The sequence below is a fragment of the Theropithecus gelada genome, chromosome 11, assembly GCF_003255815.1.
Source record: "Theropithecus gelada isolate Dixy chromosome 11, Tgel_1.0, whole genome shotgun sequence".
NCBI lineage: Eukaryota > Metazoa > Chordata > Mammalia > Primates > Cercopithecidae > Theropithecus > Theropithecus gelada.
Genome location: NC_037679.1, coordinates 27,241,713 through 27,255,825, shown reverse-complemented (window position 1 = coordinate 27,255,825; position 14,113 = coordinate 27,241,713). Strand labels below are relative to the sequence as shown.

The window sequence follows — 14,113 nt, the reverse complement described above, 5'->3', positions numbered from 1 at the left end:
CATGTGGTGTTATTTATTCCCACTAATCTTCCTTTTTGCTTCTTTCTCCTCTGGCCACCTTCACAAATGCTCAGTGTCCTCAGGTGGTTCCAACTCTTCCCAGTGGCACTTTGCTGAGGTCTGTGCCATCTCAAAAAGTGGTCTAGGTTTTACAATTATTTACGTCCCTTCTCCCAGTTCTTCAACACTCCTGATCTTAACTAGTTGTGAGGAGAAATATCTGATCATACAAATTTGCACTAATTCACATTCCTTCCCTCAGCAATAGGTACTTGCATTTTGATAGTTGCACTTGCTTCCTTCTCTTGCTCTGCGGGAGAATTTCCAGTCTAGTTTTAGGTGTATTTTTAAATAATTTAAAGGTAATGTGGAACCTCTATATTCCTATATTCCCTTCCTCAGACATCCATGTATGTGTGCATATATATGTGTGTGTATATATAGTATATATATACATATATATTGTGTATATACACACATATATGTGTATATGCAATATATACACATACAATATATACATATATACACACATATATAATTGTTATAAGGTTATTTGGAAATATTATGTTGAGACCTGTGTGAAGTTTAGAATTAGGTAAAATTTTAAGATGAACTATATCCATGGTATTCTTTTCTTTTAAACAAAGTTTACATGTTAAGAAAAATGGTGATCAGATTGTTCAGCATTAGTATTTACAAACTTAAGTGGATATTGATTATAATTCAATTAATACAATTTTAAGATACATTTGCTTCTGCCTTGTTAGGATCACTTAAAAATAGTCCCAGAAAGGGAAGAAAACAATAACTAGGTTAGCCAAGACTGTTATTTTTGAAACAGAAGTCTGGTTTAGAATTCAGCATGTTTAAAAAGGAGATAAAATTATTTTAATAATGGAATGATCTGTAAGCTGTCATTACCATTTACTTTAAAGCAGAGGATATAGGACACGGGTCCTTTTTTTCTGATCACCTCCAATGAGATAAGAATCTATAAAGCGGGTAGGAAAATGAGTCCGTGACCAAAATGCTTACTCAGCCACTATAGGAGATCAAAAAATTTTATACTAAATCTGCACTCTACTAAGACAAAACAATTGTTTTCTTTGAAAAATATGTAGGGTTTAGAAAATTTCTGGGATTTGTCTGTAAAATACCCCCTGGGCTCTAATAGTGACGTTTTAGGGAAACACTTACATCTCAAGGTGGGAAGAATAGAGGTGGTGTTTTGTGGGCTCCTGTGGTGGTTAGGTCGTTCTCAGAAGACAGTACTGGAAATTAGATAATTGCTGATGTCACATTTTGCACAATTTAAAAAAAGTCGGTATCCTGGGGGCTATAAAAGCAGCCGCTTCTACCTTCCCCATCACAAGCAGAACTTCAGAACAGGTAAGCGTTTCGGCAAACTTGGTACAATTGGTTAGTTTGATGAAATACTTCTTGACTAATTTTGTTCCTTCACGTTGTTTTCGACCAGGTTCTCCGTCCCCAGTCACCAATTGCTCGAGTAAGAGTTGTCTGCAATGGCCGCCCTGCAGAAATCTGTGAGCCCTTTCCTTATGGGGACTCTGGCCACCAGCTGCCTCCTTCTCTTGGCCCTCTCGGTGCAGGGAGGAGCAGCTGCGCCCATCAGCTCCCACTGCAGGCTTGACAAGTCCAACTTCCAGCAGCCCTATATCACCAACCGCACCTTCATGCTGGCTAAGGAGGTATGCATCTCAATGCTGCGCTTTCTCATTGGATCTACTTGGAACCCAAATCGTTCTTACACTTTTCTTCAGAGCACCTCTAAGAGTTTTAGGAACCCATTGTTTATCCCTGCTGGCAGATAAATTTTCTGTTTTTTTCAGAGACTCTTGGGAATCTGGCTTTTTTTTTTTTTTTTTTTTTAACTTAAACTCCTTCCTTCTATTTTGGCCTTTATGATACATGTGATGAATTTTTCCATTCATGTTTTAGTTAAACTCGGCCATTCAATAACCCATCTGATGATTTTTTTTTTTCCTTTATGCCTTTGTGCGTTGTCCTAAACTTACGCACACATCTGAATTCTGTTTCTAGTCTTTATGGGGTTGCTCTGGGGAGAAGGGATGGGGCACATGTCTACGTACAGATTTTTTTTCTATCTGCTCAACGTCCAGGCACTTAGTCTTTTCTTCTCTTCCAGGCTAGCTTGGCTGATAACAACACAGACGTTCGTCTCATTGGGGAAAAACTGTTCCGCGGAGTCAGTGTAAGCTACAGTTGTGACGAGCAGGGCCGTGTGCCATCCATGGGTACTTGGATTGGTGGTAATGATGATTTAGGTCTCATCCCTTATGACCCTTGCTGTTTCCCTTCCACCTGTAGATGAGTGAGCGCTGCTATCTGATGAAGCAGGTGCTGAACTTCACCCTTGAAGAAGTGCTGCTCCCTCAATCGGATAGGTTCCAGCCTTATATGCAGGAGGTGGTGCCCTTCCTGGCCAGGCTCAGCAACAGTCTAAGCACATGTGTAAGTTCAGCTCTCAGCCTATGCCCATCTACCCCTCCTTCCCTCCTTCTTCCACAGAGACCCCCTTACCCCAACTCTCTCTTCTCCCCTCTACCCCTAAGCTAGCAGGAAGAAGTGTCTTGGCAGCAGTATTATCAGGAGTCATTTAGGATCACAGAGTGTTTGTTTTTGCTTTTGATTGAGTCACATCTTGAGTTTATAGTGGTGAAGGGGGTCTGGAACTTAAGTGTATAGAAGCCGCATTGGTTTGTCTCTGGAAAAAAGGCAACTCAGGTTGTGTAAGATGAGAAAGGTGTTGGGAAAAACATCTAGATGTGGAAATGGATCCACTGAGTCTAAGTTGTTGAGGGGAGGGGATGGCATGGAGAGAAAGTAGAAGAGAAAGTGGGAAATGGGAAGGCTTAATGTCAGCGGTGTGTCGGCAGACTTGCCCTGTTGATGTCATGGGAAGTGACAAAATCGGAGGCGTGTGAACTTGATGCCGCTGAACATATGAAACTACGAAAAAAAGTTTGCGTGGAGTGGGCCCAGTCAAAGGCCCTAGGACTTACTGAAGAGGGCTTAATTTTCACATGAGATGTTTTATGTACATTTCTTGTTCTGAGCATGCTGTTTTGTGGAGGTATGATTGAGGTTTTATTCCTTACAGAATTTGCATAAACCACTCCGCTGTTTCCACAAACGCAAACCTCAGTAGGATTTCCCAAAGATGAAGAGAGGTCTCTTGTAAGGGAAGTGACTGGATTCTGGTGTCCAAGGGAATTCAAGAGCTCAGGAAATCTAGGTCACCGTTGAAATCTAGGTCATTGTGGGCAAAATTACTAAGAGTTTTAATTCCAGGTGAATTGTACCGTACCTCCACGGGTGTGGAGGTTCATGAAGTTTCAGCACAACATTAAGATAGTTATTCTTGTTTTTGTTTCATAGCACATTGAAGGTGATGACCTGCATATCCAGAAGAATGTGCAAAAGCTGAAGGACACAGTGAAAAAGGTAGGACTGATAACTGTCAATGCTACGTCATGCAATAGGAGAGACAAATGCTGTTTTTCTTTCCTTTCTTTCTTCCCACCACTTTGTGATTTTTCACTTGATTCTCCTACCACCAGGGTGATTACTTTGGTGTCTGTGTATGTAGAGATATCTATATATCTAGAAGTCAGTTTCCAAATTTCGCAAATTGTAGAATTCTAGAACTGGCTGGAATCTTAGGTTGTCCAGTCACATTACCTCACGTTCTGGGGAAGGCAAGTGGCAGAGACAGGGCTGAATACAAGTCTCCCAAATCCCAAGCTAACACTTTTCCCGGCAGTGATACAGATTAGTTTCATGAATTCTTAGGGAAATTTCAGATTCCTATTGACTCATGTAATCTGAAGAAGCACTTGTTTAAAAACAGAAAAATGCCTATGGGCAAATTTATTTGAAGTCATTTTTGAAGGCATTCATTCATTGCTTTGAAACTTGGAGGAATAAACTCAGAACAACAAAAGAGGTGGACTTGCATATACGGCTAATTTCTGGAGTAATCGATGCTTATTTTTAATTATCATAATATCTAACAACTATTGATTTTAGTTTAAAATCAAGAGCAGATAACACCTGATCTCTTTTATACAGGTTCAAATAGACTAAAAATGTTAGTAAGAGATTTATTATAGTTAAATGGAAGTCTGAATTGGTAAGCCTTTTTTTCTTCCTCTCTCCCTTCAAGACCTTCCATTCTAGTTTCTTCCTTCATTCCCTCAATAAACCCCTAGTGAGCATTTATCCATGGTGGGCTGGTGTACATTTCTATAGTGAATGATACCATCATGTGGCCTATTTGGTGAAAAGAACAACAATGGAAGACTTAGACTAACAATAGTGACTCACCCCAAAACCGGAGGAATGATTAGGAGCAGTGAAAGTGATGCTCTTACAAGCAGGTCCAAGTAAATACTCAGAAACATGAAGGCTCCAGTTGATAGAATTTTCAGTAATAAGCTTAACCTTAATTCCCCCTTTTTTCCTCTTGACTTTTTAAAAAAGCATTTCTTCCTGAGCATCATTTAATGAACGTGACTGTTTCTTCCTTTGATAATTGAAGGCTTTGTAGTTTTATATTGTGAAGCTCAGTTCTCTTGTTATGGAACTATTATCTAGACATGGAAGGCTGAATGTTAGCATGTCACAGACAAGACATGCTTTACACATCTTGCTTAAAAAATTCCTGATTTCAGCTTGCTTGTTGTCTTTAGAAAAGTGAAGTGTGAGAGAGGAAAATCTCATGGTGATCTGGGTGATTTTCAAGGCCTTTAATCCATTTTGAAAGAATCAATTTCCTATTTGCAATGATTTGCCACATGGAAGAGTGATTATGCTTTTTTGCTGGTACCTTCAGAAAGTACAGGCGGGAGAGGAATGTTGTTCAGAGAAAGATCAACAGGAGGAGAAACTGCCACAGCTGTCTGAAATAGGGTGGTCTCGGGAGGCATTAATTCCCTCTCACTGGGGGTAAAAGCAGAGCACAGGCTGGTAGTAAAATGCATGACAGACAGTAGGGGAAGATAAACTTTAAAATTCTTTATAGTCTTGTAGTCTTTGAGATAGAAAAGCATATCTTTTTGGCTTTATGTCAAAAGAAGTATGGAAAGGTGAAAGGGTGGAAGAAAGCAGGAAAAGAAAGAACAATGTACTGTATAGAGGATAATGGTGACAAGGTTTTTCTTGAAATAATGCAAATATGATAGATTAGAGGAATTTCAATAGGGAATGCTTTTCACTTGAATTTGGGTTTCCTCTTCCATTAAGTTTGGGAGCCTCATCTGCATTTGACTTGGAGGGAGAAAGAATGAATGTTAGGACCTGTATCTGGTTTTCTATTAACTAAAGCAAGTGGAAAAGACTTATTTGACATTTTTCCCATAAAAGTGAAAACTTGTCTTTTACTCTTTGTCAAAATGGTGGAAACAGAAAAAAACTCAATGTATTGGTAAATATATGGTTTGAAGTCTTCTGAGCTGTTTTAAATCAGGAGTGTCCAATCATTTGGCTTCCCTGGGCCACCTTGAAAGAATTGTCTTGGGACACACATAAAATCCACTAACACTAACAATAGCTGATGAGCTAAAAAAAAAAAAAAAAAAAAAAAGGTCCATGCATAAATCTCATAATGTTTTTAGAAAGTTTATGAATTTGTGCTACGGTGCATTCAAAGCTGTCCTGGGCCACGTGCAGCCCGTGGGTTGTGGGTTGGACAAGCTCTTTATAAGCCATCTGTCATAGATAGTTTTGGAGTTGCAAAACAGGCCAAGGCATAATGGGTGGCACTCAGGATCCCCCAGACCCCAACCTCACTTCAGTCTGCTTGCTCTGGTTAAGAAGGGGTGGTCAACCCTCTGCCCAGCTTTTAAACAGCTTCATTAGTGTGAGGTGCACCTGAAATTGATGCCTGCTGGTGGCCTCTCAGTCCAGAGAGCTGTCATTTTAAGCTCTTTGGCAAATCATACAATACTCTTGCTAAAGGGGTATTACGATGAATGTTTTACAAATGCTTAAAACTCGGTTTCTGTCTCCATCAACCTAATCTTGCCATTTCTAATTTGTTCACTTTAGAAAACATGGCATAAATGCTCAAATACTTTTGCATTCTTATTTTCACAGCTTGGAGAGAGTGGAGAGATCAAAGCAATTGGAGAACTGGATTTGCTGTTTATGTCTCTGAGAAATGCCTGCATTTGACCAGAACAAAGCTGAAAAATGAATAACTAACCCTTTTTCCCTGATAGAAATAACAGTTAGATCCCCCAAAGCGATTTTTTTTTAACCAAAAAGAAGATGGGAAGCCAAACTCCATCATGATGGGTGGATTCCAAATGAACCCCTGCTTTAGTTACAAAGGAAACCAGTGCCACTTTTGTTTGTAAGATCAGAAGGTAGACTTTCTAAGTATAGACATTTATTGATAACATTTTATTGTAACTGGTGTTATATACACAGAAAATAATTTATTTTTTAAACAATTGTCTTTTTCCGTAAAGAAGATTACTTCCCATTCCTTTAGGGGAAAAACTCCCTAAATAACTTCATGTTTCCATAATTAGTACTTCATATTTATAAATGTATTTATTATTATTATTATAAGAATGTATCTTATTTATATCATTTTATTAATATGAATTTATTTATAGAAACATTATTTGATATTGCTACTTGAGTATAAGGCTAATATTGATATTTATGACAATAATTATAGAGCTATAACATGTTTATTTGACCTCAATAAACACTTGAATATCCTAAGTCTTGTGGCTTTGTGATTTTTCTCCTTTACTATCATCATCATCATCATCATCATCATTGTCATGTTACCATTCCCATAACTTTATTCTTGACTCTAAGAAAATGAGGTAGCTATTAGTATTATTCCAATTTTACAAATGAGAAAGCTGCATTAGAGACACCTTAAGAAACATTTTATAACTATAAGTAGTTGACCCTTATTGAGCCAGGTCTATCTGATTTCAAGGCTCTCTGCTATAGTGCCTATACTGGTTTATTAGGTTGACTCAGCATGTACCTTTGAAAAGAAAAAAGGTAAGAAATTGAAAAGAACTTATCATAAGTCATTTATGGATAAAAGAAAGGAGTGATGATGCTGGAGAGAAATACATGTAGCCTCTATTGTTATGGATAAACTGTTTTAGTTCTAGTTCAGGCCTACTGAAAGGTGCACTCTCCAGTCTCCCTGAAAGTGAGACACTAAAGGAACAGGAAAGCTGTGTTTTGGGGAGTCTTTCCTACTAGTAAATTTAGCACTGATAGGGAAGTCTCATAGGTGGAAGATGGGCAAGTTACTATGACACACACAGAGAGAGGGAAAGGGTTTCATCTTCAAAATTTGTACAATGCTACAGAGAAGAGAGAGAAGAGGTAGAGATAAAGGTTGGATTTGTTCTACCAAGAAGAATGGACAAAGGATGCCAGCAATGAAGAGCCGTTCCTGGGGGAAGGGCTTTGAAAGATTGTGTAGGTCTTTTCATACAAGGTCAAAGTCAATGATAGGAAGTAAGTCGTCATCTGCTAAGGTATTTTCTTCTCCAAGCAATCAGGAACCAACTTTGCAGGTCACTTGCCAGTTGTTGGCCAAGTTCCTGCAGGATTAGGTCCAGCCTGGTGGTGAGAGGGGAGCACATAGAATAAATTCCCAGCAAGCCTTTGTCTATTCCTGGCAGTCAGCCCCTCTTTTGCTAACTTGCCCGTTGCACTCTTGCAACATATTTTCATACTTTCTCTAGTAAATCTGCCTTTCTTTACCCACAATGGTCTTGGTAAACTCTTTTACCACCTGTGCCACCAGCCTCAGATAGTTGTCGCTCACCCACAACATTCTGGTGGCCCGTATGGGGTGCTCTCTCTCCTTATGGGGATCTCTCTCCATACGGGGGCTCCCTCTCCTCATAGGGAACCCTGTTGCCTCTCTCTCTTTCCCAACTTGGAACCCTCAGTGGATAGCATTTAAGCACAGAGATAATTGTAGGTCTCTGGCCAGAGCTATGCTCTGGTGGGCTGAAAGGTGTCCCCGTGGAAGCATCTAACTGCCATGACCGTTTGAGAGGCACCTAAGTTTGTTTTCTCTTTTCAGTCTTTCAGCAGCCAGCTTCTAGTACCTCTCTGGCAATTGATGGTAACTGGCCAGGGCTGTTCTCTGGTGTTGCCTAAAGGTCAGAGGGTGAACAGGGTTAGCTGCCTCTCCCATTAGGCAGGAAGGCTTTTTCCTCTCTTCTCTGCTCAGAAGTCCCTAATCCCTCAGTGTGGCATGACTGGTAGTGGAGGCTCATTCAGAGCGAATTCACACATGTTTTGGGTGACTCAGACCCTCTCTTTCTGATTCTGAATTCCCCTATGGAGTCAGCCAGCCATTCTGTTCCGATGTGGCTGAATCAGGTGAACTCAGCCTCAGAACAGTGAGTCTTCCCTTCCCTGGGCTGGCGCCAGGTCAAGTTCTTCCTTTACCTTTTTCCTCGTGTCTGGACTAATCATCCAGCTAAGGCCCCCGAGTGGCTGAGAGGTCTTTACTAATAGGTGGGCTGCCCCTTTAGAAAGTGCACCCAAGTCCCTTGGTGGGTGCAGGTGGACCCTTTTCATCTTGGTGGGATGCCACAAGAGAAAATGCAGTTCAGTGTGAGGTTCCGTGATGCAGTGGTGAGTACTCGGGACTCTAAAAATGCAGTTCATGAGGCCCTGAGTGGTGTGTTTTCCAGTCCTATCCTGGGACAACCCCAGCTATTCTTTCACTCATGTCTAGGCTGCATTCTAAAGCATTAGAACAAACTTAACCCTCAGACTCTCAAAAAGAAGCGTCTAATTTTCTTGTTTAACACAGCGTGGCTCCTATGCAGGAAATCCTCCAGTTAGCCTCCTTAGTCTTTATAACCAAAAGCAGAATAAAGAAAACAAAACTAAGAATAAAGAAAAAGTCAGAGACAAGAGGCAGGCTTAACTGTTGGCTGCTTTATAAGCCCCCAGCCCCCTCCGAGTTGCCCTAAGCACTCTCCTCCAGATAACCACCACTGGGGCAGAAGAGCAGGCAAGAAGAAAGGCGAACTGCTCCAATGAAATAAAAGGAAAAAAGCCCTACACGGCTTGCGCCCTCTGCCACAAGCTCAGCCACTGAAAACGGGATTGCCCTGAGAGCCGAAGGCCCCTGGAACAAAATCCCAACTTCTAATGGCCTTAAGCTGAAGGGGCTCCCTGCTCTGGCTGGAACAGGTCACCTTAACTGGTGACTGGTGGAAGTGGGAGAAGTTCATCTCGTACCGTGTAGGTCTGGGGTGCTAAAGCTTTCCCCATGGAAGACAAGTGAAAGTGGTAGAGGTGCTGGCCCTGCACCACAGGCTCACAAGCCCGCTTGTAAAGCTTAACCTTTTCCTCTGCATTCTTTGCTTTTCTTTTTCTCTTTTTCTGTTCATTCCAGGGCTCTAGCCTTAAAAGGGAAAGACAGTTTCTAATGTCCTAACCCCTGATTTTGTCATTCTCTTTAAATCTCCAGCTGGTTACATATTATGGCCCGTTTCTGTGCACATTTTAAACTAATGGGCAAATTACAACAGGAAAGCTTCAGAGCTCAAATGGTCAATCTGCACTATAGAATTCAGTAGAGTCTTCTAAAACTCTCTGTCTTCCCCTCTTTTGTCAGCCTGCTTTAAATCTGCTGTTACTAAGCTGCTAGTGCTGAGATAAGACTCATTATTTGTGGTCTAACTAGAATATAAACATTGAAAACTCATTTAAAGAAAAAAGGTAAAAGAGGGTTTTGTTAAACCAAGCAGCCTAGAATTTTTAACCTCCCTAAAAGTTAATGAAAATAAATCCAACACCTCTTTTAAATGTTATTCTTAAAGCAGCTCTTTTTATTCAATTTTACTACAAGCTCTCCGTCATTATCCATCTGCCTCCCTTGAGCAGCTTCATGCTCTTAATATTAATGCTTTTATAAGGGAAATAGTACAAAATTTCTGTTTGCAGGGAGACCTCCAAAGCTACTACCCAGATGAAATTTCTTTTTTCTTTTTTTCTTTTTTGAGACGGAGTCTTGCTCTGTCACCTAGCCTGGAGCACAGTGGTGCAATCTCGGTTCACTGCAACCTCTGCCTCCCGGGTTCAAGCGATTCTCCCACCTCAGCCTCCTGAGTAGCTGGGACTACAGTCACTTGCCACCATGCCCGGCTAATTTTTGTATTTTTAATAGAAATGGGGTTTCACCATGTTGGCCAAGCTGGTCTTGAACTCCTGACCTCAAGTGATCGGCCTGCCTCAGCCTCCCAAAGTGCTGGGATTACAGGTGTCGGGCCCGAAGTTTCTTTATACTTGTCCTAGTAATGTTATTTACCCCTGAACCACAACATTGATGTGCTAAGATACTAGGTATTCATTTAACTGTTTTTCTTATACTCTTTGCAGCCCTTCTTCTTTTCTAAGTTTACCATATATTGTCATTTTCCTTAAATATGGCTCTGTTTTTTTATCATGACTAACTATTGCCTCAATGGCTGCAACCAGGCACACACTCTACCCAGTAATATCTCAGGTTACTAACATAATACACTGTAATAACTGCTAGATATGCCCACATAGGCAGATACTTGAGAATAACATTGCATTCCTAGCCGTCCCACTATCTATAGAAGAAATGGCTAACACACAAGCCCAATACTCGATACTCTGGATTTGACTACACTATGTACACGCACACCAAAAACACAGGTTTAGGAGGGGGACCTAGGCCAATTGATCTCTCATGGCAATTATCCACTGTGACCGAGTGAATAGGGAAGGTACCAGAAATGGCCTGTAAAGTGAGCCTTTGTATCAGAAACTCGTAAGGGCCTGGTCCTTTCCTAGGGGCTTTAACACAGCCCATTGTAATTACACCCTCAACTATAAAGAGACACACCTGGAATGGGAGCAGTATGATGACTGACGAGTTCACCGTGGACCTCCACAGGTTTTTTCTGTGGTGGGAAAACAACCAAGTTAATGCCAGCAAAATTTAAAATGATTCCTTTATGCCTATAAATAGCTTAGCAACTGGGATGGAATATAGAGGAATAGGGGTTGAAACTGGACAACTTCTTAACCTCACTAATACGGCTTTTCCTAGATTTTCCCTTAACCAATTAATATTTAGAAATCTTATCTGTCAGGCCCCATATTTACACAACAAACAAGTCAAACTTTTACTTCCTTATGTGTGGATAACTACTTTTTCAGTCACTGCCCATTCACATTTAATCCCCGGGGACCATGAAATCCCCCTATTTATGCAAATTATACTGGAATCCAAACTAATCACACCTATGCCTGGTTGCAAAGTCCCTCCCTGGGAGTTTCATTAGAAGGAATTGGGTTCTTCTTTTTATGTGTATCCAACATGTTTCTAGCCTTGCCTATTAAGTGGATGGGCACCTGCAGTACAGCTGCAGCCATACCTGCAGTGCATATATATAACTCCTCGAACTTCATAACCTCTGGCCAAGTTTCAAATTTGGTGTTCTTCCTAAGTGGAGCCCTCTAAAGGTCATCAAAGAAAGGAAACAAAAGTGGAACTTAACCTCCCACCATTTGGCATCCTTGCCACTGATAACCCCATTATGGAGAGAAATGGTCTAGAATATTCTATAGCCAGTGGACTCTTGGTTTGCAGGTATACCCATGCTGGTGCACAGCATTTGTAATCTCACTGATATAGTTTGGCTATGTCCCCACCAAAATCTCATCTTGAATTCCCACATGTTGTGGGAGGGACCCAGTGGGAGGTAATTGAATCTTGGGGGCTGTTCTCATGATAGTAGAATAAGTCTCACAAGATCTGATGGTTTTAAAAAGAGGAGTTTCCCTGCAAAAGCTCTCTTCTCTTGTCTGCTGCCATGTGAGGCATGGCTTTCACCTTCTGACATGATTATGAGGCCTCCCCAGCCACATGGAGCTGTGAGTCCAATAAACCTCTTTCTTTTGTTAATTGCCCAGTCTCAGGTATGTCTTTATCAGAAGCAGGAAAACAGACCAATACACTCATCATCTTAGTCCAGCAATCTTGGAAATCTGAAGTCACAGCCACTGAGGCCTAGCAACAGGTCCTAATTTCATTGTCAGGGGTTGTCCTGCAGAATCAACATGCTTTAGATGTGCTTACCACCAAGCCAGGAGGCACTTGCACACTGTGAAATGAAACCTGTTGCTTTTACATCAATACTTCAGGTCTAGTAGAAGAAAGTTTAAAAAAGATAAAAGAGAATATCAAAGTATCAGAGGGCCTTCAAAAAAGAGTTCCTCTCTCTCTCTCTATATATAGGCACAACTATTTAAAAACTTCTTCAACTGGTTTGGCCAAGGGTTGCCCAACTTCTCCCCCCTATGATAATGTTCATATTAGTTTGTTTACTTGCACCACGTATTTTTAATGCAATATCTCATGTTGTGTCTTCTAGAATACAACAATCTCAAACCAAAATGTTGTTGCAGAGAGGGATATCAGCTCCTAAAAGAATTCCATGACTCTCCTTTGGATGCAACAGAACTAAATTTTAGGCTGCAAATGCAGTTTCCCCATAGTCTCACAGCAACCCTGCCCAATTTAAGTTTCAACTCAGGGATTTAGACCCATAGAACCTCCTAACTGACCAGCAATCCTAGGTAAGTCCAACTGTCCACTTCTGGAAGCAGTTGGAAGATGAGACCTTCACCCACATGCCAAAGAGCTGTCATTCTTGCTCTGTTAGGGAGGGAATGTGGAGTCCTACTTAGGGAAAAGGAGTTAGGCTGGTGGGACTGACAGAAAGCAAAAAGAGAAAGTAGATAAGCTGTAAAGTCTGCTTTTCTTCGTGGTCCAGGACATACAGCCCTCCTGTGCCCAGTTTATCACCAGACACCAGCGAGGTAGCTCCCTGCAGCGTTGGCGTTATCAGCACAGCACGCAGCACTTTTCAGCCCACGTACCAGTCTACAAAATCCCCAGCAAGCCTTTGTTTTCCGGCAGTTAGCCCCTCTTTTACTAACTTGCCCATTGCACTCTTGCAACGTATTATCATACTTTCTCTAATAAATCTGCCTTTCTTTACCTACAACTGTCTTGGTAAGTTATTTTACCACCTGCACCACAGGCCTCGGATAGTTGCTGCTCACCCACAGCAGGTTCCAAATGCTGAGAGGCACCGATGTTCCCTTTCAGGGATGATAGAATTATAATTTTTTTTTTTTTCTGTGATTACCTTAAGGAGTCTTTCCTTTTCCAAATGAGTCTCTGTGTAATGACTAGAGCAAAAGTTGATAGCGTACTTGTTTTTGGCCAGTCTTCTGGAAACTGAACCATAAGTGGAAGAATATTTACCCCTAAAATTGGAAGGTAAGAAACTGACTTTATATTCAGATACAATTCAGAAGTAGCTAGAGTCGACCTTGTTTTTTCCTTCCCTAACCCTGCACATTGAATGTGTCAGAAGTCCTATTTGCTCTAATTCCAAAATAATGGCTGAATCTGTTCACTTCTCATTCTGGCTAAAGCCCATCAATGCCACGATCATCTCTCCTCTAAATTACTGTAGTATTGCAGTTTCTAAAGTTCCTCCTACTGTCTGTTTTTAACTCAGGAGCCAAAGTAAACTTACAAATTAAAAACAGTAGATTGGGCACATCCTGGCTTCCCCTAAGGGCTTCCCTTCACAGTGAGAATGAAACTGAAAGTTCATATCATCACCCCACCTCTGCAATCTCATCTGCTATCACCCTTCCCCTGAGCAATCTGCTGCAGTCACAAGGCCCACTGGCTGGTCCTCACACGCACCAGTCTAGCTCCCGACTAGAAGTCTTTGCACTGGCTGTTTTCCTAAGCCCAGAACAATCTTCCCAGTAATATTTCATGATCATTCCCTCCCTTCATTCAGGTACTCCTCAAATGTTACTGCCTCAGAAAGATCTACACTGGCCACCCTATCAAACACAGCCTCTTCACCACCCTCCACACCCTCCCCTCCCCTCCCATTACCCCACTTCATTTTTCTCTGTTGTACTTAGCACACATGAAATTAGTTATTTACTTACTTTGGCCATTGATTTAATTTTCAGTACATACTTATTGGGT

General features: G+C 41.2%; 1 protein-coding gene across 1 annotated transcript; it reads left to right on the top strand.

Moving 5' to 3' along the window:
* The first annotated feature begins 1,367 nt into the window (after window positions 1-1,367).
* IL22 (interleukin 22) lies at window positions 1,368-6,774 on the top strand. The gene is made up of 6 exons (XM_025402798.1): window positions 1,368-1,389; window positions 1,478-1,709; window positions 2,168-2,233; window positions 2,350-2,493; window positions 3,421-3,486; window positions 6,139-6,774. Exons 2-6 carry the CDS (start codon window positions 1,524-1,526, stop codon window positions 6,214-6,216), a joined length of 540 nt encoding a protein of 179 aa, XP_025258583.1. The 5' UTR covers window positions 1,368-1,389; window positions 1,478-1,523; the 3' UTR covers window positions 6,217-6,774.
* The last annotated feature ends 7,339 nt before the right edge of the window (window positions 6,775-14,113 follow it).